This window comes from Leptonychotes weddellii, chromosome 3 (assembly GCF_054177405.1).
Source record: "Leptonychotes weddellii isolate Sample4059 chromosome 3, ASM5417740v2, whole genome shotgun sequence".
NCBI classification, from domain to species: Eukaryota; Metazoa; Chordata; class Mammalia; order Carnivora; family Phocidae; genus Leptonychotes; species Leptonychotes weddellii.
In genome coordinates this window covers 85820416-85846966 of record NC_138371.1, presented here as the reverse complement: position 1 = coordinate 85846966, position 26551 = coordinate 85820416, and the positions used below count along the sequence as shown (strand labels likewise).

Genomic DNA, 26551 nt, shown 5'->3' with positions numbered 1-26551 from the left:
TGTTAACATTGTGACTGACTGACTCAAAGTTTATCTAAACATATATATGTCCTTTCCTTTTGGGAAAATATAGAAAGTGGCTGCTATCACAATTCTTCATCCCAAATTCTTTATCATGCACTTTCCAAGAACAAGAACATTCAACTACAACATCATTACCTCACCCATGATAACTGACATTAATTCAATAACACCACTCTAAGAGAGCACAGATGAAATTTTCCTAGTTATCCTAATATGTCCTCTAAAGCTTTTTTTTACTTATCCAGGATCTAATCAAGATTTATGTATTACTTTCAGATGTTTTAACTTTTCGGTCTCTCAATTTAGGACATTCTCATCACTTCCCTTGGTTTTTCATGACACTGTATCATTTGAAGAGTTCAGGTCAATTGTCCTAAAAAAACATCTCACATTCTGAGCTGGTTTGACTGTTTCCCCATTATCAACAGGACAAGTATTTCCAGAAAGAAATGTTGTATAACTCCTGTGCAGCACATTATGCCTATAGCTGCCCCACTATTGGTTATACTAAATGAACATTTTGTAATTTTCTCTTTGTAATCAGTAAGTCAACTGCAAAGTAAGTTTTTGAGACTCAAGAGCATACTTTTTAATGGCAACCATGAAAGACATAAGTCAATAGGATACAACCTTCCACGTGCTAGGAAAAAAATGGTTATTAATATAGAGCTGTATTGTCAACTAAAATATAATTCAAGAAGGCAAAATGAGGTATATCCTAAAATTATTTCAAGATACAGTAAAAAAAATTAATAGGAAGACTATGTACACACACACAAAACTGGTTTGCACAAACTTTTGTTGTTTTCTTTTTTATAATATATACACACTCCAAAATTAAGTATTTTTAGCATGTCTTGAAAAAAGTACTTTACCTGCCATCTCTTCTGAGGGCAAAAGCAATGCCATCTTTCTGGAAAGGAAGCAGCTTTGCTCTTAGTTTGTCAGGCAAAAAATCCAACTGTTTATAAGAATCTTCATTTGTCAAACAAGAAATCTGAGGTGTAAGAGACTTTTTTATCTTATGAACTTTAGGCATCCTGATCCTAAAAAAAAAGAAATCACAAAAGAGGAGGGGTAGGGAAATAGTTATTACTGAGTGTATTAGAGAATTAAACATAAATAATAATAAAGTACTCACCATTAGCTTTGATATACTATCTACATAGATATAAATTGGTTACATCACAATCCAAAATGAGCTATTAAGAAAATTCAAAGCACTAAGTCCAAAAGCAATTACTTAGTGCACAATTCAGGAACTCAGCACCCTTTATTTCATTTATATTTCAAATTGAACCGTGACATAACCATTATCCTGTTTTAAGCAATAAATGTTTCACTGAAAGTTTATAAATCAGCCAGATTTTTAAGACTAAATAATTTTTTAAATAAGGAATGATTTGCTACAGAAAGAGGAATTCTTTTCTAATTAATCCTTTTGTAGATGTACATTTTCATATCACACCAAATTTTCTAAGAATGGGATAAAACTGCATTTCAAAAATTACAAAATACAAAGATATTAACTCCAAATTTATAATTAAATCAATATTAAATGAGATTCATTTTTAAATATTAAAATGAATTCTTTTAAATCAAATGAATACACAGTATAAACTCTGCCTGACTGGCACCTCCCTCACCCCTGGGTTTCCACAGATGTCAATTTAATTTTCTATATGAAAATTTCATATATTTGTAAATTCTCAGAGCTCTGCAAGAAAAAGTCCTATTAAATCACTAAACTATAAAACTTCTTTAATAATACTTTGTATTTAGATTGCACCTTTTCATCTGTTTATGTGTAATCTCACTTCATCTTTAAAACAAATTCGCTTTTTTCTCAATTGCTTGCAGACTTATAAAATTTTACCCCACCCAAAAAAAAATAATCAACCTCTGTATCCAATGTCTAAGAATCTCAAGAATTCAGTGCGTATTTGTTAATAAATAGATATTACATGCCAGGATCTAGAGAAGCAAGGACCATACCCTCACAGAGCTTACATTCTTTTTTTTTTTTTAAGATTTTATTTATTTATTTGAGAGAGAATGAGAGAGATCACATGAGAGTAGGGAGAGTCAGAGGGAGAAGTAGACTCCCCACCGAGCAGGGAGCCCGATGTGGGACTCGATCCAGGGACTCCAGGATCATGACCTGAGCCGAAGGCAGTCGCTTAACCAACTGAGCCACCCAGGCGCCCAACAGAGCTTATATTCTTAAGGGGGAGACTAAAAATAAATAAATAAATGATTAATTACAGTATAGTGTAAATATTATGAAGGAACTTAAGATCGTAATGACCAATTTAGGTAGGCTGACCAGGTAAGGACTCTCCTAGATGATGCTTACTCCATAGACTGAAGGGTGTGAAAGAGTCAACCAAGTTCAAAACTGAGAGAAGAGCCCTCCAGGCAGACAGCATCAGCGGAAAGGCTCCAAGCTGAGAAAGGGTTGAGTGATCTTTAGAAACAGAAAGGAGGCCAATGTGGCTGAACCAAGGGAGAGAATAGTATGAGATGAAGCTATTGAGATAAGCAAGAGTAAAATCATAGAAGGCCCTGATAAGGGCTTTGGATTCTATTTTAAGAATGAAGGGGAGCCAATCCAGCTCTGCCATCCAAAACACTATTAACCAGAAGTGGCTATTTAAGTTAAAAATTAAAACTCCAGGCATGGTGTGAAGAAGAGACAAGAATGACCTCCGGACAGCCAAAGCCCATGCCACTATATCTCCGCGTCCAGTACCACCGTCACCACCATGCCCAAGAGAAAGGCTGAAGTGGATGCTAAAGGAGATAAAGCTAAGGTGAAGAATGAGCCATAGAGAAGATCTGCAAAGTTATCTGCTAAACCTGCTCCTCTAAAGCCAGAGACCAAGCCTAGAAAGGCCCCCGCAAAGAAGGGAGAGAAGGTACCAATGGGCAAAGATTGGGGATAACCCTGCAGAAAACAGAGATGCCAAAACCTCATACCATTAGTTTAGGGTGGAACACTAGCAAGAAGCTCAGAAAAAAAAAATACAAAAACCATTTTACTGTCTATTATCTTTGCTTTCTTTACATTGTAAAAATTTTTAACGAACACCAAGAAAAAAATACCTGCTAAAATGAGGTCATACTGCAACTTATCTGAGTTATTTTAGTAAGACTGAATCAAGCACTACATTTGTAAAAATAAACAATGAAACTAAAGCCATCTTAATAAAAAAATTGTTTTAAGAGAGTCACAAATAAGAGAAAAAATATAGATGAAGATTAAAAAAGTCTACAATAGTACAAAAATGTTTAGAAAACTTTCAATTGAACTAAAATTGTGGTATGTCTGCTTCACTGATGATTCAAATAGGTATTTAGATACATAAAGAACTTAAAAATAAGTAGTGGTACGATTAATTAATAACACAGGGATATTTCAGTTAATATTCAAAATAAAATAATTTTAAAATACCCTTTCCCACTTATACTATAGAAAGTCTAAAAATTATATTATAATAAAAAATACCTCATTTAGGTCAGTCATATAGAGGTCAGGTGTAACCAATATTGTGTTAATAAAGGAAGACTTGGGCTTCATCTTCTCTCTAACTTATCAAGAAACTAATACTAAGTGTGTATGTCTATCTAATCATGAAAAGTACAGAGAATTTAGTTCAGAAATTTAGGAAAAAGTTTTATTCATTGTATACATACAACTTTATTTTTTAGTAAGATTGGGGGAGCTGGTAAGATGGAACCAAGAATATTTACCTTTTAATACCATGTTATTAAAATTATCAAAATTAAAATCATTGGCTAGGGAAGTTTAGTAAAAGCAAAATCTAGCAGAACTCATTTTCTAAGCAATTCTCTTGATAAACAACACTTGAGAAGTGAATAAAGGGAAGTTTTCATTTTCAATAGTTTATTTAAGATCAAGATGGCATTTTTATAATCAATTGGGAACAAGATAAATTCAAATGGAATTTACTGATACATTCCTAAATAAATATTAGAATCGTGTTGAGGAGAATCAGCTATTGTTGAAATATAGTACTAATAAATTTATTTGGAAATAAAAACCAAATGGCTGCTCAGAGATATTATAGACTTTGAGGAGATAATTTTGTTATTTTTATTTTTTTAATTAAGGATTTGTTCAATGAGGGATGTGTGGCTGGCTCAGTCAGTGGAGCATGCAATTCTTGGTTGGAGGGTTGCAATTTCAAGCCCCACGCTGGGTGTAGAGATTACTTAAAAATAAAATTTAATGTATAGGGCACCTGGGTGGCTCAGTCGTTAAGCATCTGCCTTCAGCTCATGTCATGATCCTGGGGTCCTGGGATCGAGCCCCACATTGGACTCCCTGCTCCACGGGAAGCCTGCTTCTCCCTCTCTCACTCCCCCTGCTTGTGTTCCCTCTCTTGCTGTGTCTCTCTCTATCAAATGAATAAATAAAAAATCTTAAAAAAATTTAATTTAATTTAATTTAAAAAAAGAATTTGTTGGATGAAATAAGCAGTAGATATAGATACAGACAAAAAGAGAATCAGTGAATAGAAGACACATTAAATAGAAATGAAGTAAAATGCCAATTAAAAGAAAAAGATTATCATACTGGACTTAAAAATCAGTATCTATATGCTGCTTTAAAAAGACACATCTTAAACACTGAATGGAAAAGAATGAAAAAAGACATATTATGCATATGAAAATAGAGCTGGTATAGTTTTATTAACATAAGGCAACAAATTTTTTTTTTTTAAAGATTTTACTTATTTATCTGAGAGAGAGAATGGGAGACAGAGAGCATGAGAGGGGGAGGATCAGAGGGAGAAGCAGACTCCCCGCTGAGCAGGGAGCCCGATGTGGGACTCGATCCCAGGACTCCAGGATCCTGACCTGAGCTGAAGGCAGTCGCTTAACCAACTGAGCCACCCAGGCGCCCCTAAGGCAACAAATATTGGCTAAAAGGCATTATTAGAAATAAAGGGTATTTTATAATGATAAAAGGTTTAGCTTACTAAAAACATAAACACTGCCTTAAAAATATATAAAAAATAAAATGCAAATACACAAAAACAAAAGGAAAATCTGAGAAAGGAGAATAGCCAAATCTATAATTACAGTGGAAAATTTTAATATATTTCTTTCAGTAATTGATTGTATAAGCAGATTAAAAATAGAAAAAGGATATGGAAGATTTGAAGAACCCAATATACAAACTTGAGCCATTTAGTGAATGACAGATGTATTCCTTTCAAGCTCATTCTATGAAGCCAGCCTAAACTTGATTGTAGAAGCTGCTTTTTTTTTTTTTTTTAAAGATTTTATTTATTTATTCATCAGAGAAAGAGCACAAGCAGGGGAAGCAGCAGGCAGAGGGAGAAGCAGATTCCCTGATGAGCAAGGAGCCTGATGCGGGACTCGATCCCAGGATCCTGGGATCATGACCTGCACCAAAGGCAGACATTAACTGACTGAGCCACCCAGGCGTCGGGTAGAGGCTGCTTTTAGACAACAGGCTTGAGCAATGAAATGTAGAGCAAGGCAAAAGAGCCCACAGCGACCACCTAGCTGAATACAGACAGGCCCATCAGGAAACCCACCTCAAAATATCCATAAGCCCTAACTGACCAATGGAGTACTAACAAACACACATTTACCAAAAAAGGGAAAATTCCATATATCCCAATACCTCCTCACCTTCCCCCTTTAAAAACAACCCTCAACCACTGCCTCATTGCAGTCTCTCCTCTGCTGTCCTGCCCCTTGCTCTCTTGTGGTATATTTAATAAACTTCTATCTCCTTTGTCCCGCCTCAGGTGAATTCTTTCCCCACCCATACCAAAAGCCCCCACCCAATCTTCATCACCCCACATTTGAGGGCCCCCATCAGGTTGGGAGAAACACAGTGATCTGACAAACACAATACAAACATACCACATGTGAGCACACACACACACACAAGCCATTTTCTCATATTCATGGGTAAACAAAATATTAGCAAACCAAAGACAGCAATAAATTAAAAGCCTAAAATACCAAGACATGTAAAATGGGCTTATTTTAGGGAAAATAAAATAAAATAAAATGGGCTTATTTTAGGAACACAAGCCTAGTTAAACTTTCAAAACTCAATCAAACCCAAAATAATCTTGAAAATGAACAAACTTGGACTTATACTTCCTGGTTGTAAAACTTAGCACAAAGCTACCTAAGACAGTGTAGTACTAGCATGATGATAGATCAATGGAATAGATTTTAGAGTCCAGAAATAAACTCTTACATTTATGGTTAGTTCATTTTTCACAGGGGTGCCAAAACAATTCAACAGGAAAAGAAGAGTCTTTCCAAGAAATAGCACTAGAGCAACTAGATATCCTGATACAAAAGAATGAACTTGGACCCCTAACTAACACCATACATAAAAATCAACTCAAAATGGATCAAAGACTAAAATGTAGTAGCCAAAATGGAAAAACTCTTACAAGAAAGTAAAAGAATAAATCTTCATGACCTTGGGTTATGCGACGGTTTCTTAGATACAAAGCCAAAACTAAAAGCAACAACAACAGGGCGCCTGGGTGGCTCAGTTGGTTGGGCGACTGCCTTCGGCTCAGGTCATGGTCCCGGAGTCCCGGGATCGAGTCCCGCATCGGGCTCCCTGCTCGGCGGGGAGTCTGCTTCTCCCTCTGCCCCTCCCCCCTCTCATGCTCTCTCTATCTCATTCTCTCTCTCAAATAAATAAATAAAATCTTTAAAAAAAAATAAAATAAAATAAAAGCAACAACAACAAAATAGATAAACTGGACTTCACCAAAATTAAAAACTTTACAGCTACAAATCAAAAGAATGAAGACAGCTCAAAGAAGGGGAGACAATATTTGTACATTGTGTATGACAAAAATATATAAAGAAGAATTACAACTGAATAATAAAAAAAAAATCCAATTTAAAAATGGGCAAAAGATCTGAATACACATTTCTCCAAAGAAGGTATATACATGGCCAATAAGCACACAAAAGGATGTTCAACACCATTAGTAGTAAGGAAACTGCAAATAAAAACCAAAATAAGACACTTCACACTCATTAGGACAGCTAAAGGAAAAACGATAGATAGCAACAAGTGTTGACAAAAGTGTAGAGAAATTAGAACCTTCAAACACTGCTTGTGGAAATGTATAAAAATGTAGCACTGTAGAAAACGGTCTGGCAGTTCATCAAAATTTTAAACATAATTACTTACCATAAGACCTGGAAATTCTACCTCTAGGTATATACCCAAAAGAAACAAAAACACATACACACAAAAGCTTGCATACATATTTTCATAGCAGTATTATTCATAAAAGTAAAAATGGGAAACAAACAAAATGTCCATCACCAGATGAACTGGTAAAGAAAATACAGTGTATCCATATAATGGAGTATTATTTGACAATAAAATGCAATGAAACACTGATATATGCTATAACATGGATGAACACTGAAAAATTACACTAAGTGACAAAAGCCAGTCACAATGAACCACATATTGTGTAATTCCATTTATATGAAAGGTCCAGATTAGGCAAATTCATACAGACATAAAGTAAATGAATAGTTGCCTAGGGTTAGAGTCGGGACAGGGGGTGGGAAGAGTAGGATGGCAGAGAACAGAGAACAATTGCTAATGAGTACTAGGTTTTTTTTTAAAGTGATGAAAATGTTCTAAAATTAGATTGTGATGATGGTTCCAAAACTCTATGAATATAACAAAACTCAAAGAATTGCAAAATAAGTGAATTTTACGGTATGCGTGTTATATCTCAATTAAGCTGTTAAAAAATGCACTGTGAAAAAAGCTCAATCAATGTAATTCTCAAAAATAACAAAATAAAGAAGTTGTACAGTCATCTCAACAGTGGCAAAATAAGCATTTGATAAAATTTGAAATTCATTTACAACCAAAGCTACCTGACATAGGAAAAATAGAAGAGAACTTCCTTAATATGATACAAGTTTTTACCAAAAACCTTCAGCAAACATCATACTTAAGGTAGAATGTTGAAAGTTTTACCTGCAAGGTCATAAAAGACACAAATATGCCTGTTATTGCCAATTTTATTTAACAGTGGAATCACCTCAGTTGAATAAGACAAAAGGAAAGGACAAAGAAATAAGAGAAAAAAAAATTAAAATTTGGTTCCAGTCGAAGACAGCAACGTAAGAAGATCCTGAACTCACCTCCTCCATGGACACACCAATTCTACACCTATTTACTACAGAACAACTCCTCCTGAAGAACTGAGGGCTGAGTGAACAACTTCTATACAACAAAAGATAGACCACATAGAGAAAGGCAAGAGAGATGAAGACATGGTAACAAAGGAAATCCCACCTCTGATGCTGCAATCTGCAGTGTGAAGGGATAAGACTGAAAGAAACAGAGCAGATTCTTCTACCCTGGGGCACAGAAAAAAAAAGCGACAGTTTAAAAGGGCAACTACAAAAAAAAGGAACTAGCTCTAGAACCCTGCTGAATGGTGGAGCTGCTGGAACTCTCTCCAAGTATGAGAGGCTGGCAAACCCCACATTTACGCACATCCTCCACCTTGAGAGTACAGATGGCAGCAGGGTCCAGGTGTTAATAGCCAGCCTACCACATTAGTAACCACAGGGTCCCCGGCCCATAGGAGCCCTGGATGCCCTCGGCACAGAAGAAAATGTCAGGGTTTCAAAGAGAGGCTAGTTTGTAAAATATCCAGCCATAGATCTCCATCAAACAGCAAGGGAGCTGCTGGAACTCTCTCCAGGGTGGAGGAGCTAGAGAGCATCACAGTTTACATTCTGTATCCACTTTGATAGTGCAAACAGGAACAGGGTCTGGGTGCCCTATGTAGCTTATTCGCTCAGTGAGCCATGGGCCCCTAGCCCACACCAGGCCCAGCCATCCCACGAAAACAGCCCCAGAGCAGCACACACAAGGACACTCCTGGTCAGCACTTGCTTACAACTCCAGCCATACTGCCAAGGTGATACAGGACCGAAGCACCCCAGAACACCCGAGGCCCACACCACTCTGGCTCCAGAAAGCTTGCTAAGGCAGCCCTGGTACAGAGTGCTCCAGGACCTCCCGGTTCACCCCTGCTTAGGTTCCAGCCACCCATGCAAGGCACCCCCTCCACAGAGCATTCCAGGAATCCCCAGCCCATGCCCACATCAGTTTTAGCTACCTGCCAAGGGCACCACCTATATGGAATGCAGCAGGACACCACTGTCCCCACCCCACAAAGTTTCCAGTCACCTTGCCAGAGCACCACCTGCATGAGCACATCAGAACATTCTAGCCTCTACCAGTCTCAGCTCCAGTCACCCCACCAGGGAATCCCCTGTGCTACGCTTCCCAGGACATCCTGGCTTGCACCCACTTCAGGTTCAACTGTCCTCCCAGGGCACCATCTACATGGAGAGCCCTAGGAAATGCCCCAGCCCATGCATACTTCAGCTGTAGCTATCTGACCAAGGTGCCCCTGCATGTAGCACAAGGGACACCCTGGCCTGCACCCTGCCTCAGCTCCAGCTGCCCCACCAGGGCACCCTCTATGCAGCAAACCCTGGGACACTTCAACTTCAGGTACCCTGCCAGAGTGCCCTTTGTGCCGAGAACCCAGGGACTGCACTGGCCCGCACCCACTTCAGCTTTAGCTGTCCTACCAAGACACTCTCTCCACAGTCCCAGGACACTCTGGATAGCATGCATTTCAACTTTAGCTGTCTTGCCAGGGTGCCCCCTGCACAAAGAGCCCTGAGACCACCCCAATGTATGCCCACTTCAGCTCAGGCCATCATATCAGGTCAGCATCAGTACAGACTGTCCCAGGAACCCCAATGCACCCCAGACACAGCTCCAGCCGGCCAGCCAAAGTCACCAGGCACACACAGTCTTCACAGGGGACAATTACAGAATCAGCTGTTCCACCTAATCCATAGAAACAAATACAGAAAGTCAAGCAAAATGAGGAGACAGAGGAATATGCTCCAAATGAAACAAAACAAAAGCAATATGCTTGGTAAAAGTTTAAAGTAATGATCATAAAAATGCTTACCACACGGAAAAGTGGAAAAAATTAATGACAATTTTGACAAAGAGAAAATATAAAAAAATAACCAATCAGAATTGAGGAATACAATAAGTGAAATAAAAATTACACTAGAGGGAATCAACAAAACATTAGAGGATGCAGAAGAACAGATCAGTGATCTGGAAGACAGGGTTTGGAAAATACCTGAGATGAAGAGCAAAAAACAAATTCAAAGCACAATAATTTTAAAAATGAGGATAAGGTAAAGGTTCTCTTAGACAAGACCAAATGAACAATCACATTATAGGGGTCCCAGAAGAAGAAGAAAGAAAAAGGTAGAGAACTTGTTTGAAAAAATAATAGACGTAAACTTCCCTAACCTGGGAAGGAACAGACATCCAGGTTCAGTAAGCATAGAGAGTTCCAAAAAAGATAGCCCAAGAAGGTGCACACTATAACATATAATAATTAAAATGTCAAAGGTTTAAGATAAAGAGAGAATTTTAAAATCAGCAAGAAGTAAGTTACATACAGGGGAAACACTCGGAGGCTGTCAGCTGATTTCTCAGCAGAACCTTTACAGACCAGTGTCTCAGTGTCTCTCATCCTGCATATCCAATTCATTAGCAACTCCTGTTACATCCAAAATATACCCAGAATCCCACCATTTCCTACTGCCTCTAAATCCACTCACCCGATCTGAGCTACTATCATTTCTAGTCTGAATTTCTGCAAGAATCTGACTGATATCCCAGCTTCTACCTCCCTCCCTACATTCTCCTCTCAATGTAGCAGTCAGTGAGATACTTTGAAAAGGTAAGTCTGATCCTAACACTCCTCAGCAGTTCCCAGTTTTACTCAGATAAAAGGTCTATCAATGGCTTATAAGCCCTTCTACAATCTGCTCCCACTCCTACTACCGTCCCTCCTCACTTTTTCTTCTCTGTCACAATGATGTCCTTACATGTTCCTGCTTTGGACTCTGCACTAGCTGGTCCACTTGCTTATACCACTCTTCCCCCAATTATCTACATGGCTACTTCTCTTGATTCCTTCAAGAGTCTTTTCTGAAATGTCAAATTTAAAATCTGACTACCTTATTTAAAATTTCAACTTTCACGCTTGCTTCAGCAGCACATATACTAAAATTGGAACGATACAGAGATTAGCATGGCCTATGCCCAAGGATGACACACAAATTCATGAATTGTTACATATTTTTCAGAGAAAGAATTTTAAAGTAAATGTGGCAACAATATGTGATTCTGGGTCAAGGGCATATGGGAGTTCCTGGCACTATTCTTGTGACTTTCTGTATGTCTTAAACTATTTCAGAATAAAAGTTTAAAAATTTAAAAACAAAAAACAAACAAGAATTGCAACTCCCTATTATCTCTACCTTACCCTACGTTTTCTTTCTTGACAGCACTTACCACTTTGTAAGACACTATATGATTTAGTTTCCTATTGCAGTTTTTATTTGTCTTTCCCCATGAGGGTATAAGCTCCAAAAGGACAGAGATTCTTGTCTGTTTTGTTTCCTGGTGTATTCCATGCATCTAGAGATGCCTGGCACCAAGCACTCAATATTATTTGTTACATTCAAGTTTCAAAGGACCGGGGTACCATGATTAGAGAGTTTAGAGGTAGAGTAGTTCATAGAGATGAGGAAGTATAAAGTAGGACCATAGGAGTGCATGGCTGAACTAGTGTGGAAATCAAATTCACAGGAGACACAGCAATCCAGGAACTAAGAAACTAGCATGTTGTGTCAATTGGGCTAAACATTCAAACGCAGAAATCAACCTAAGTAGATAGAAAGACAGTAAGTCAAATTCAAGTTTTAGCAGGGAAATTGGGGACGCAGTTTGCAGAATGATTAAGATTAGAGGGAGGGTTGTTTATTGAATACAGATTAAGGCTCCCTATTAGGATATTAGGGTATTAGAACACCCTGGAGAGTCATCTCTTTGCCGGTGCTCTTCCCATGCTGGCATTGTTCTTCACTCAGTCACTGGGTCCCCTCCTCTAAAGAGCCTTCTTTGCTCGCCCAGCTAAGAAGACAGCTGTCTCACATACTCCTTTTTTTTATGGCATATGTAATTCCTACCTCCCATGAGGCTAGGAGCCATGCCCGATTCAACTTTGTATTCCTTCCTGTCCCCAGCACACTGTGCACATTCTCTACCAGTTTTTGTTGAATGAATAAAATAAATAATTTGTGATTAAAAAAAGTTCTAAGATAGAAAGGATGCCTACATATGGAAAATTCTTCCTACTACAGAATATCAATCAAATCTTCTGTTGAAGTTAAGATCAAATTCAGTTAATCCAGACAACTAAATTTCATAAATTCATCCTAGTCAAACAAAAAATGATCAGTGGAAATGGTTCCAAGTAGTACAGCAGTTTGGCTACATAGATACAACCAGTAAATGCTATGACAATGAAATGCCTTAACAAATCTTGGAGGACCTATGATAAAACATCTGATTACTCACACCTCCTCTCCTCCCATCCCACTAATAATAAGAGGCAGGTGGATAGAGGCAAAGGAAGAGGACTAGAAGCCAGGAACCTCAGTAAATACCTCTCCCAACTAGGGAAGTAACCATGTAATAACATAAATAATTCCAAGTTCCTTATTGGGGATATAAATTTGGCTTGAAAAAGTACCAGTTCCTGCAAGTGGTTAATATGGAGGTCTATTGGACAACTCTGCTTTAAAGTACATGGATTCCAGAAACCACAGATTCACAAAAAAACAAAACAAAGTTTATCGTTGTAAGTTTCAAAAGGCAGTCAATGAAGAAGTCTACTTACCCACTCAAATATTTTCAAAGTGATTATACACAAAGTCATATATTCAATCACAGAAACTCTTCAAATCTGATCAAGACTTGAAAATGTACCTATGTCACATTTTAACATGCTCAGTGCTTTCATAATAGCATACATTCTCTTTACATTTATATCTGATGTAGTTATATTTAAAAATTGTCGGGGCGCCTGGGTGGCTCAGTCGTTAAGCGTCTGCCTTCGGCTCAGGTCATGATTCCAGGGTCCTGGGATCGGCCCCGCATCAGGCTCCCTGCTCCGCGGGAAGCCTTCTTCTCCCTCTCCCACTCCCCCTGCTTGTGTTCCCTCTCTCGCTGTGTCTCTCTCTATCAAATAAATAAATAAAATCTTAAAAAAAAAAAAATTGTCAGTTAAGCTACAACCTAAATTAAATAAATGGAAATCACATTTTTTGTCAATAAAACTGATATTCTAAAATGATAAGTTAATTTCAGTAAATTACAAAATTATATAATATTTAAAAAATCATTTATGGGGCTTTAAAAACTACCATATCTAGTATCTAATTACTTTAAAAGCAAGGACACTAGAACATTTCATTCTGTAGGCAACTGTTTTCAGAATAATGATATAATACCTCCCACTTATTGAGTGACTTCTCTGTGAGGACATTTTTTTTTTAATCTCTTGTAATTCTCAAAACAACTCACAAAGTATTATTATCCTCACATTAAGGTCAAGAAAATTGAGGTTCAGGAAAATTGATGTGAAATAATTTCTTACCAGTTAGCAACTGGTTATATTAAGTAAGCCTGGAACGGTGATTGTTCTAATTTTAAGTCTGAATTTTTGCCATTATACAACACTGCCTCTTAAAATCACTCACTCAAGAAATACTTTTTGAGTGCCCATTATGTACCAGGCATTGCAGAAAATACCACGTATACAAAGATTAGTTTGTGCCATTGCAGCCTCACATCTTAGCCCAATCTAGGGCAGAAATAAGACTTATAAACAAATAATTGCAACACAATGCAATAAGTGCTATGAAAGAAGTAGATATATATGAATACCATATAATAGTGGATGTGTTTGCTCTGTGTAAGGTAGCAAGCAATCAAAGGCGGTTTCACTTACGAGAACAAAATGCTTGGTACGTAAGAGACATTATATTAAGTATTTTTTTTAAAAGATTTATTTGAGAGAGTGAGTGAGCACACGGTGAGAGGGGCAGAAGAGGGAGAGAGAATCCCAAGCAGACTGGGTGCAGAGCCCCACACTGGGCTCGATCCCAGGACCCTGAGACCCTGACCTGAGCCGAAATCAAGAGACACCTAACCAACTAAGCAATCCAGGTGCCCCTATATTAAATTAAATGTTGATGCAAGTTGAAACTTAAAGGAAAAGCAGGGTTTGCAGATGGACAATCAATGTAAGGATATTCTAGACAGGAAGATGCCTTATTCGCAAAAGCACAAAGTTTCAGAAAATCCTAAGCAGTTTAGCATAGCTAAAAAATATGGTGCTTGTGACAAGTGGTAAAGAAGTAATATTACGCCAGGTTAGGGAGGTTCTCATATGCCATGTGAAAAAAAGAGTCTGGACTTTATCCTGTAAGAAATTGGGGACCTTTCTTAGACTTTGATCAGGCCATTAGTTTACAAAGATTACCTTGTCAAATATGGAAAAATAGATGTGAGGGTGGGAACAACATTTTAGAAGTCTACCACAAATAGCCCAGGTAATACAATTTATAATTTTTTTGCTTCAGACTCCTATATTTAATTACCTACCTGACATTTTGGACATCTCACAGACATTTCTAGCCTAAATGTCCAAAACCAAAGTCTTATTTCTCCACCAAACTTGGGTGCTCCCTGTTCAATCTCTCAGTAATAGTACAACCATGCAAGTTACTCAAACCAGCAACTTGGGTTCGCTCTTGATTTCTCCCTCTCCTTTACCCACCAAACTAAATCCATTTATTACGAATTATCCCTAAGGCATATCTCAAATGCATCCATTTCTTTCCAGTTCCATCGCCATCCCAAGCTATTACTGCTCAACTGGAATACTGCAATAGCTCCCAAATGGACTCCCTGACATTTTCCTTAATATCAGTTGGTTTCCTTACAGCACTTATTATAATTAGCAATTCCTCTATTTACTTGAATTTTGTCTTTCCCTCCTATTAGAATGCCTTCATAAAATCAAAGACCATAAACTGTCTTGTTTATCATTTTACAGCACACTAGCATCAGCCAGGTCAATAAACAGTATTAACAGAACTACCACATACTTACTATAGGCCAGGCACTATTTTATGTGTTTTATGTATATGAAGTCATTTAATCCTCACAACAACCTGTGATGTAGGTATTCTTTTTTTTTTTTAAGATTTTTTATTTATTTGACAGAAAGAGACAGCGAGAGAGGAACACAAGCAGGGGGAGTGGGAGAGGGAAAAGCAGGCCTCCCGCCAAGCAGGGAGCCTGATGCGGGGCTCGATCCCAGGACCCCAGGATCATGACCCGAGTCAAAGGCAGACGCCTAAAGAATGAGCCACCCAAGCGCCCCTGTGATGTAGGTATTCTCTTGTTAAGAAAACTAAGGCACAGATTGCTAACTAATCTGCACAAGGTCACCCAACAAGTACATGGCAGAACCTAGAATCAAACCTAGGCAGCCTGGAGCCCATTCTCTTGATTATTAGCTAGTACTTCTCTTAGTAGGTGCTCAATAAATATTAACAATATTTATTATTTATATTGTTAATAAACAAATGAGAAGAGGAACAGGTTTAGGGGACATGCTAAGTTTGAAGTACTTGGAGAAGACTATGAAGTACAGAGGGATAGTTACAATAAGCATGCCAAAGGGGCGCCTAGGTGGCTCAGCCAGTTAAGTGTCTGCCTTGGGCTCAGGTCATGATTCCGGAGTCCTGGGATCAAGCCCCACATCAGACTAACTGTTGAGGAGGTAGTCTGCTTCTCCCTCTGCCCCTCCCCCATCTCATGTTTTCCCTCTCTCTCTCTTTCAAATAAATAAATAAATAAAATCTTTTTAAAAAAATAAGCATGCAGAAGTCATCAGCTTCTACTGGAAACCACCTGTAAAATGCAAGCCCCTTTATAATAAAAAGTGATCATATAATTTTTAAAAAATTGGAAATGCTCTTAAACTGTAATCTTTTAGATCCAATTCTGTAATAAAAACATGTTTTCACAAAGCACAGAGAGCCCCCATTGAGCCTTGACTGTATCTGAAAAATTCTGTATTAATAAGAAATGAAATACTTGTCATTAAGTAGCATTCAGTATCTATATAAATGTTAAACTTGTACTTTATTAAAATATAGAAGTGCCGAGATGTACTTTTAATTTGACAAAATGATACCAAAATCCATCTAAAAAAATACAAGAAAATATGAGAATAACAAGAAAATACCGAAAAAAGAAAAGTGGAAGCACACTTTACCTACTTGATATCAAAACATAGTCTAAAGTTAGAGAAATTAAGATAATGTGTATGGTTCAAGTCGAAGACAGAACAATGGGGGAAAAAAAACAGAGTCCAAACAAAATCAAGTATGTATAAATTGTAAAATTAAATGTAAGAACAAATTTTAAATTATATATTCATACTATTTTTATTATCTAATTTATAAGCATCAGAAATGTTTTTCTAAGCATCACAAATAAACTAGAAACTATAAATGAAAAAAGGCAGATTTCAAAGTAAAATAATTAAAACTATTTCATGGAAAAACAGCATTAAAATTTAAAAAGACAAATTTCAAAATGAGAGTCAAGGCTTGCAAAATATGAGAGTTAAAAACCTAAGAAGTAATTCCTTTAAAATTAAGAGATTATGATAGCCAATAACAAGCTACTTAAAAGAGATTAAACAATGGACACTACACATATAAAAAATGCTCAACATCAACAGAATTCAGTTACAAACAAAATAATGAAGAATCACTTTTTGCAATCTGATTGGATGGGATAAAAGATGGGAATTGGGTGCTCTCAAATACTGTTAGTAAGAAAGGAAATGGGTACAACCTTTCTGAAGAGCAATTTAGGAATTATAGAGTATTTGTGGTTAAATAACCTACTTCTAAAAAGTTAGATTTACAGGATAATCAGACAAGTATATAAAGATTTGTTCACAAGAGCATTCTTTTTAAATGTTAATAACCGACCCAACAATCCCACTTCTGGGCACATATCCAAAAGAAATGAAAACAGGATCTTGAAGACATATGTGCCCATCCATGTTGGCTGCAGCATTATTCACAATAGCTAAGAGGTAGAAGCAATCTAAATGTCTATTGGCAGAGGAACAGATAAATAAAATGTAGTGTATACACACACACACAGGAATATTAATCAGCTTTGAAAAAGGAAATCCAGTCATACACTACAACATGGATGAACCTTGAGGATACAATGATAAGTCAAATAAGCCAGTCAAAGAAGAACCATAACTGCCATGAGTTCACTCATACAAGTGAATTCAAGTAGTTTAACTCTTCAAAAAAAGTAGAATGGTAGATGCCAAGGGCTGTGGGAGGGGGAAAAGGGAGTTGTACAAAAAGTGCAGTTTCAGTTTTACAAGATGAAAAAGTTCCATGTATCTGTTTAATGACAAGGTACATATACTTGACACTGTTGTACTATACACTTAAAAATGGTTAAGATTGTAAATTTTATGTTTTTTACCACAATCAAAAAAAGTTAATCAAAAATAATATCCATCAAGTAGGAATTATCTTAGAGACATATAATGAAATACCAGATAGCAATCAAAAATGATATTTTAAAAATGACATTAATATATATCCAGTCATATCCACAGCCTATTGTTGAATTAAAAAAAGTTTACAAAAAAACAAGGTAGTATGATAGCATTCATGCAACATTCATGCAAATGTCTGTACCTATAACAGATCTGTAAGGATATTCACCCCAATTTAATGGTGGTATCTCTGGATAACAGTATTACAGATGACCTCCTTTTTTATATTTTCCTTGTTTTTAAATACAATGAGTACATACTATGTACATGACAGAGAATACTTCAAAAGAAGTGACTGCCACCATTTGTTCCAGAATTCTAGAATGGAATTTTACATTTCTCTCTCCCTATGTGTCTATAGCACATATTGGGGAATTAATAAATATTTGAGAGGCAAGATGAGTAGTGATTAAGAGATCAGAAATGAGACAGACCTGGATATGATTCTCAGCTCCAAAATTTACTGATCAAGGCCTTAAAGTCCTAATGAACGTCACTGAACACAAATTTCTTCAACTATAAATGTCACATAACAATACTTGCAGATTATTTCAAGAAAAATGTACTTAAAGCACTTAATATCATTCCTGGCTGGGGAAACACTCAATAAAAAATGATGGCCACAATTACTATTTCTTGACTTGAAGAACTCACAACAAAAACAAAACTAAGCATCTATAGGAAACTACAATGCAAAATTATACTGAAAATCCCAACTGCATTAAGAAAACAAGAGATCTATATTGTACACCTTAAACTAATACTATATGTTAACAAACGTGAAATTAAAATAAAAAATTACCAAAAAAAAAGAGATAATGCTTTGACTGTTGGTCCCACAACACTGATGCTTTACTGAAGGAAAAAAAAAAAAAAACCAAGAACGGTAATGGACCATTTTTGAGTATTAATCCTGTACCCTTCCGTAGTTTATCTCCTTCCAACCAATCTTTAGTAGAGTGTTTGTCTATAAGGGAGTTGGTAGTTCAGAACTTCTAAGACCATTTTTATTCAGACGACCTGAAGCCATGCTTCATGCACGCAAAGCGGCTAAAAACATTAGAGGCACCCTCCACAAATACACGGGTGCAATCTAATCGTGAGCAAGTCAAAAGGTAAGAAAAATGGGACTCTGGGATTGAAGACTAGAGGTGGAGAATGGCATTCCGGACTTAGGAACTACCGCCATCCCATTTCACCCACTCTTTCTTTAAAACACAATTACATGCCGTTCAACTTCCTATCTCTCTCGAAAGAAACTACTGACTTGCCCGCCACGCCACTCCGAAAGCCACACCTGGTGTATTCGCTGCAGAATCTCCAACTCCCGCCACAGGTTTGGCTTGCGTCCGCCCCAAGGCGGAAGTGACTTCAAAGGGACAAACTGAAAGTAAGAGAGTTCAAATACCAGGAATCTAAAACCCCTGCGGCGTTCTGAGAAAACTATTCTCTGACTACCCCTCTCTTTTATGCCTTCTTCTTCTGTTAGGGTGGCAAAAAGGATTCGCCGCACACTTGCAACTTGTTCCCCGCTCCAAACTCCAATCATTTAAGGTCGTCTCCTCTCATTGGTCAACGAAGTGACATGGGTATCTCCCAGGAACTACAATTCCCGTCAGGCCCCACGGGAAGTAAAAGCAGGAAAGGACAGCGGCGGGGGCAAAGCACATTGGGAAATGTAGTTCCCTGCTGGCCGAACAGAGCAGTAACTCCGCCTTCCCCCACTGAAGCTGGAGAAACCAGGTGTTCGGCCTAGAACCCGTTACCGCTAAAGGGAGGAGCCAAGCCCTTAAGCAGCATTCCTCACTTCCCCCTCCCATGGAGGATAAAAATGTTCATTCACTCCAAGAAAGCTCTATAAATATTCCCTAAAGAAATATGGTTGTCTTCCCGATATCTCCAGGTCAGTAAAAACTCCACAGAACTCCTCCACCTCAGGCTCCCAACTCGTGGGAAAAGGTGCCTTTTTTACAAGTGGGCAAAATGGCTGTCCTCTTAGTTTTACCATTGGTTGTCCTTTGCGTCCTTCAAGGGCGGTTACTTATCACCGATTGGTTCTTTTTCTCTTGAGGGTGGAGGAAGACTTGGCACGGCTCTCCCGCGGCCCGGGAGGAGATAAAGGGGTGGAGAGAAGGCAGTTTGTTCAAGCCTGATTGGATGATCCTCCTGTCACTCGGAGGATGTATAACCTATGATTTGTGGACTGCCCCTCAAAGAGAACGAAGAGGCGGGGCTAGTGCGTGGTGGGAAGGGGCGGGATTGTGCCAGCCGCGGCTGCCGCTGGAGCCGGTGTCCGGGCTGGTGATGGGGTTAATTCCCTTTCGTAAGACTCTTACTTGCACCCACCCAGCCCCGCCGTCGCCCCGCCGCGCCGCGCTCCAACCGCCTCCTCCTCCTCCTCCTCCTCAGTAACGCGGGTAAGAGATGCCCTCCCCTCCCCCCTCCAGCTCCCCGGGAATAACGCGCCTCGGTCCCCTCCCCCGCCCGCCAACCGGTAGCGCTAACGGAGAAGGAGGCAGGCAGGGGAGAGATGTGTGTGAGAAGGTGGCCTTCCCCGCCGAGCCATCGGCGCCCCAGCCAGGCCCCCGCCAAGGTGCTGCTGCTGCCAGCCCGCCGGGAGGTCGGGTTCCGAGGGAGCCCGGCTCGCCTGGCCCGCCGCTGCGGCTGTGGCTGCAGCTGCATCCACTACCTTGTGCCCACCGCCCCCACCCGGGGACCATGTGAAAAGCAAACCCCTCGAGGCCTAGCGGAGGAGGCAGGGGAAAGGTTCCCGAGTCCCTGCCATGGCTGCTGCTTGCTGCCTTTGCGGCCCCAGGGACTCGGGAACCAGCCACAGCAGGCCTGCCAGGAGCGGGTGCCGTGCGTGTTTCTGCTCTCTCGGGTGGCTGGCGCCGATGCCTCGGGCTCCCCCGCCCACCCACGCCTCGGCCCCCGGCCTTGCACCGGGAGAATTTTTAGAAAGGAAATAAGGTGTTCCGACCAGTTGGTAAAATGTAGGCATATCTTGCCTGTGGTACAAGAAAAAAGCACAATGGGATTATTGAAAAGAAAGTTGAATGACTGTCAGTGCCACGGACCCCGGGGGTCAGATTTACACACCTTATGGTTGAGCCTTAGGCTCCAACCTATGTTTTTGAAGTTTTTTTTGTTCCCTTTTTTTGTTACTAGGTGCAGAGGAGAGTGCCTCTGCTTTTTGAGCTTGCTTTTATGTAGAAACAAATTGTTGAGGCTGTCTTGTCCCGTGTGTGATTTCCTGGATAGCAAGTTAAGTAAAAGTAAGGCTTAGTAAATAGCAGATGATTTTTCTAATATGATGTCCCAGAAAATATGTGTATATAGATCTAAGTATCCATGGTTATAGTTTGCCAAATTGTAATTCTGAAGAAACCCTTTGCTGTTAGCTTGTATGTCATTGATTACAAGAACTTTTGAGTAATGAAAGGTGGTTAAAGTCTAACTGGAAGCTAACCTAGTTGTAATATTTGAAAGAATAAGATCTATGTAATATTTAATATAGTCGATACCAGTGTAACTAGAGTAATTGGACATGCTTCAGTTTAATAAAATTTGGCACATTTGAGAGCGATTGCTTTTTCCTCTCATATTGATTAGGCGCTCATCTTTTCACGCCGTGTGTGTGTGTTTTGCGTGGGTATGTCCTTAAATAATGGATTCTATAATTTGTTGTAGACAAGGCTGTATCAAAGGTAAAATTTTAGGCCCACTTCTGAGGCTTAACTTGTTACCAGAGTAAACTTGGCTTCTGAAAAAATAATCAGAGTTTTGACTATGTGTTAGACCATTTCTTCAGGATTTAAGGAGATCCTACTGGCTTAATGATCTTACATGTTCCATAGCTAATATACTTGCACACAGAATTACATAGATCCTACATTCAAGATATGGAAGAAATGTGGATGTGTGCTAAAAAAATGAAACATAACCCTGGAAGGTAAATTCGCACAGCTCCCCACAAAGCACTGATAAGTATATATGTATTCACGTGTCACTCAGCATTTTCTATAACTTGTTGGCTAATTGATAAGTTACAGAATTAATACTTTCACATCTCATATATTTTATGTACAGAAAGGGCTGATGAAAATATAGGAGGCTTTTACATTCTCTTATTAGCTGTGGGACCCTTTTATGAACCTCAGCTCAGTCTCCTCATGTATAAAGTTGGGATGATGGCACTTAACTCTTTGAGTTGTGAGGATTAGAGATGAAGTATATAAAGCTCCTACTATTGTGTTTAATACATAGCATGTGTTATTAAATATTAACTTATTAATGCATCTTAAGAGAATGAGTGATATACATGCACAAGATGTTGAAGCCTCAGAACTTGCTCTGTTATGGCAGAGTACGACGGGAGTTTTCATTTATATAGGGACTTAAATTGGTGCAGTTTGCTGCTAGCCATTTTTCAAAGTAAAAGGTATGTGGGAAACTGGTAATCAGATACTGAAGAGTTGTTGACTTTAGAGAAGGTTTTTAATTTTTGCGTTAAAATCCCCATGTTTGGAATATCTTTGAAATGAATTATTTGGAATAAAAGTATGTGGTAAATTGTTGTAGTGATAAATTGTAAAATCTTTTAAATTTTAGTTAGCTGATAGGTGTTTCAAGGTTTATATTGTTGCTTTCCATATTCACTGTGCTATCAGGCTACTGACAAGCAACTCTTTAATACAGAGTGAAGATTAAGTAAGTCATTTGAATTCATTATGGCCATAGGCTGACTGCAGTTTTGTTGCTGTTTTTAATTCCCAATATTTATCAGTACTTGAGTGTTTCTTTTCTGTGAAACAACATCCCAGATACATTGTTCCTTTCTCTTTTCAGGCACTTTTGAAAATGTATTGGTCTTCACATATAATAGTGTCTTTTGAGTTTGTCCTGGTAGGCAAATTAAAGTTTAACATGAAAAGTTTTATTGTGAAGTCTTCTGATAGTAAGGCCTGGCCAGGGTTCACGGCAGCTGTACCTTATGCTGAATGGTGAATGAACACAGTATGATTGGATGCTCCTTTGGGGAGTGTTACATGGCATCAGCAGAATATTTTATAAAATTGAAATAAACTTTTTCAAAAATTATGCAGAAGAAATGCACTGCCATGCCTTGCCAAATAAAGAGATTTTCTAGTACTGGCACTTTAGAATACCTAATTATACACATTTGAGTTGATGTTAACTTTTAATTCCGCAGAAACAGAAGCACTGAGAGTTGATAAAGTTTTTATTTTCTCCATTCTTGAAAATATTACAATAATAAACACTTAAGACTTGATGGGTTTATAATATATTGTTGCTATTTGAATTAGAAAATTTCACTATTAACACTTTCATGATCTGTTGTAAATACTCTGGCAGTCTGTGTGTCAAAGAGGTGTGGCTACAAATAGCAGTCAACTTTTCAAAAGGCTCTTATAGCTCCAAATCATAGAATCTATACTCTGTCTTTGTAGTCACACCTGTATACAGTGATGATAACTTATTATTTATAATTTATAATTTAAGATAACTAGGATACATAAGGAGCATGTCAGTTTTTTCTCAGTATAATAGTAATTTTTTCCTTAAAAAGTAAAATAGTCTTGCATTTGATCCTGTGAAGTCTCATGTTTACTAGTAATACAGACATGTGCAAAGAATCAAATCTTAAAATCAAACAGAATTTTATTAAGCTACCTTTGCTTTCCAAATAAGGATATGTTATATAAATTAAGCAAATTTGTGTGTACCTGATAAGATGTAAGCATGTGTATCTTTTCCAGAATTTAATTCAATTAGTCATCGGATGATGGTTGAAATAAGAGATGAGTTATTTAATCCTGGCTCAAAGCTAGTTCTTTGTCTTATTTTCCAACAGTTTGGTTTTTTCCCAGATTTTGTCCTTGAAAATTTTGCCTCTTCTTACCTTCTTAGTCTCTACATGTGCCTATTAACTTAAAATTTTTTCCCAATGAGTTTTGAAAACCTGAACTTATGATCTTTGTTGTTCTCTTTGCCTTGTGAACTGTAGATTTGTAACTTTAAAAAAAAAAACTTCTACCTGTAAGCTCACTTCTCTAAGCAAATCGTGGTTTTTGTGCCTTCTTATTTCATAAATACTAAACCATATAGCATGTTTAAATTATTGTTCTTATAGCCTGCTTGACTAGTGCTTTCATCTACAACTGCCTATAAGTACTTTCTCTTGAAAAGAAATTAAGTATGGAAAATAAGTTACATATGTTTTTATTCTTGACCTATCTTCTTGAAGGGCAATAATTTGATATTGTCTTGCCTAAGAGCTTAAAGTACTATGATTTGACTTCTCCCAACTTTAGTTTTATCACTGACAGATAAAAATTAATTTTGTGGGCTAGTTGTACAGTTAACTTTACTAACCTTTCTTCTGCTTTAAAGATATTCCATAACCGGTATATCAACTTATAGTCTGAGTTGGAAGTTTAACTGCAGATTTACCTTGATGCCTTGTTTCTCAATAGGGAGAGAAGCTATGGAATTTAATTACAAAAGAAAGGTCTAATGTTGTGGGGAAAAAAACTGTAAATGTATGCAAAGCAAGGACTTAAATGAACATAAGGCCCTCATTTTTAAAGTGCTCTTGGGAAAGATGCTTATTACAGAATTGCTATGTTTAAAAATAGTATGTTTTTGCTGGAAACAACCCAAATCCCTTCCTTGAGTGAATGGTTAAACTGTTCTATATCCATACTATGGAATACTATGCAGCAATAAAAAGGAACAAACCACTGATAAAGTAACTTAGGTGGATCTTAAAGTAATTACACCAAGTGAAAAAAACAATTTTAAAATGAGACAACCGCGTGGTCTCATTTATATAACATTCTCAAAATGGCAAATTATAAAGATAGAGCACAGATTAGTGGTTGCCAGGCATTAGAGATGGGGTTTGAGGGAGCAGGATGGTTGTAACTATAAAGGGGTAGCATGAGGGATCTTTGTAGTAATGGAACGGGTCTGTGTCTTGATTGTATGGTGGTTACCTAAATCAACATTGCATAGAAACACAGACAAATGGGGGCACTTAGGTGGCTCAGTTTGTTAAGTGTCTGACTCCAGATTTCGGCTCAGTTCATGATCTCAGGGTGGTAAGATGGAGCCTCAAGTCAGACTCTGCACTGTGCGTGGAGCCTGCAGTCTCTCCCTCTGCCCCTCCGCCCCACTCCAGCATGAGCACTTGTGCATATGCACTGTCTCACTCTAAAAAAAAAAAAAAGACAAATGAGTGCATGTAAAACTGGCAAAATATGAATAAGGTTGTATATCAATGTCAATCCCTGCTTTTGATGTTGAACTATATTTACATAATGCTATCATTGGGGGAAACAGTGAAGAGTACAGGGGAGCTTTCTATACTTTTTTTTGCAACTTCCTATGAATGTATAATTATTTGAAAAATGAAAGTTAAGCACAAACCCCGGTATTTACATATATGTTCCTGTATAGTATTGAGAAAAAATATAATTTTAAGCAAATATCCTTTAAAATACCATTCATACATTTTATATTGTTCATTTGTGTTAGTTTTACCAAGTCAAGTTCACATGCATCTGAGCACAACAGAAATACCTCTACATCAGACATATCCAAGGTGCAGTTTCTGTTTTCATCTTATATGCCTTGTTTTCCCTAAATGCCAATTCTTTCTTCATTCTCCTTTTATAAAGGCTTGCTACCCTTTGACTTTTCAACCCCTCTTCATATAAACTAAAAGGAATCTGACAGTAGTTATCTATATTGTTCATTTTCTAGTTGCAGTAAAAGGTATGTATTCATTATTTAACCAGATATTTATATATTAAACCTATTGATTATCTGTAAGATAAAAAAAAAAAAGATGTTATCTTCTTATAAAGACATACAGAACCAGCAAATAAATCATTTGGGGGAAGAAAGTGATATAAGTGCTTGTTAAGTTACACTGTAGTTACTGTATGACCCTACACTTTTTAATACAAAAGTACTAAATGTTCTAAAGTAACTGGAGAGTAATGTGAGGAGGCCAAAAGTAAAAGTTAGACCACCAACTTGGGGAGGATACATCTTTTGTGATATGGATGACCTTGATCCATTTGGAGTTAATTTTTGTGTGTGGTATGAGGTAGGGGGTCCAAATTCATTCTTTTACATGTGGATATCATTTCTATGTCCACACCATTTGTTGAAAACATTGTTCTTTCCCTGTTGAATTGTCTTGGCGCTTTTGTTGACCATAAATGTAGGAGGTTATTTCTCAACTCTAAATTCTATTACATTGATTTATAGGTCTATCACTAGACCAGTAGTACCACACCGTTTGATTATGTAACTTTGTAACAAGTTTTTAAATTGGGACTTCTGAGTCCTCCAACTTTGCTCTTTTTCAGAATTGTTATGGCTATTCTGGGTCCCTTTTATTTCTTCATTAGTTTAAGATCAGCTTGGATTTTTGATACAGATTGTGTCAAACGCGTAGGTAGGTTTGGTAATTTGGGGAATATTACCATTTTTAACAGTATTATATAAGAGAATTTCTTTAACATGTAATGATTCATTTAAAAAGAATAATAAACTCATTGCATATTAATATAAATACCATATTTTATGAAAAATAACTTTTCAAAATTAAAAAATAGCAAGAAGAATGGGATTGTTTTACATTTTTGCAAATCTCCTTAATATCTGACTTATCAGAAGGTAGCTGGGTTCTTTTATCTGCTTTTGCATTCACTCTGATAGGACATTTGATTTTGGTTGAAATACAAGAAGACAATTGGCCACAAACCAATATTCAGAAGAAAAGTGAGGGGCCTCATGGACCCTTTGAAAGGATCTTGATCGACAGTGGTCCTTGAACCACA

At 37.7% G+C, this 26551-nt stretch overlaps 1 protein-coding gene and 1 pseudogene across 9 annotated transcripts in view; one reads left to right on the top strand and one right to left on the bottom strand.

The window, feature by feature from the left end:
• ZRANB3 (zinc finger RANBP2-type containing 3) overlaps positions 1-19574 on the bottom strand; it is a 289657-nt gene extending 270083 nt beyond the window's left edge. For 2 of the 9 annotated variants that reach the window (XM_081814550.1, XM_081814554.1), the window contains exon 1: positions 900-1070. Coding sequence is in view for 4 of the 9 variants with exons in the window: in XM_081814547.1 (XP_081670673.1) it covers positions 900-1063 (164 nt within the window). In the remaining 5 variants the exon portion in view is untranslated. Of the gene's footprint in view, positions 1-899; positions 1071-18109; positions 18295-18972 lie in introns of those variants that run through there. The other 7 variants (XM_081814551.1, XM_081814548.1, XM_081814547.1 and 4 more) reach the window with 6 other exon arrangements.
• On the top strand, positions 11199-11298 carry LOC115942509 (U6 spliceosomal RNA; annotated as a pseudogene).
• Positions 19575-26551: the final 6977 nt, after the last annotated feature.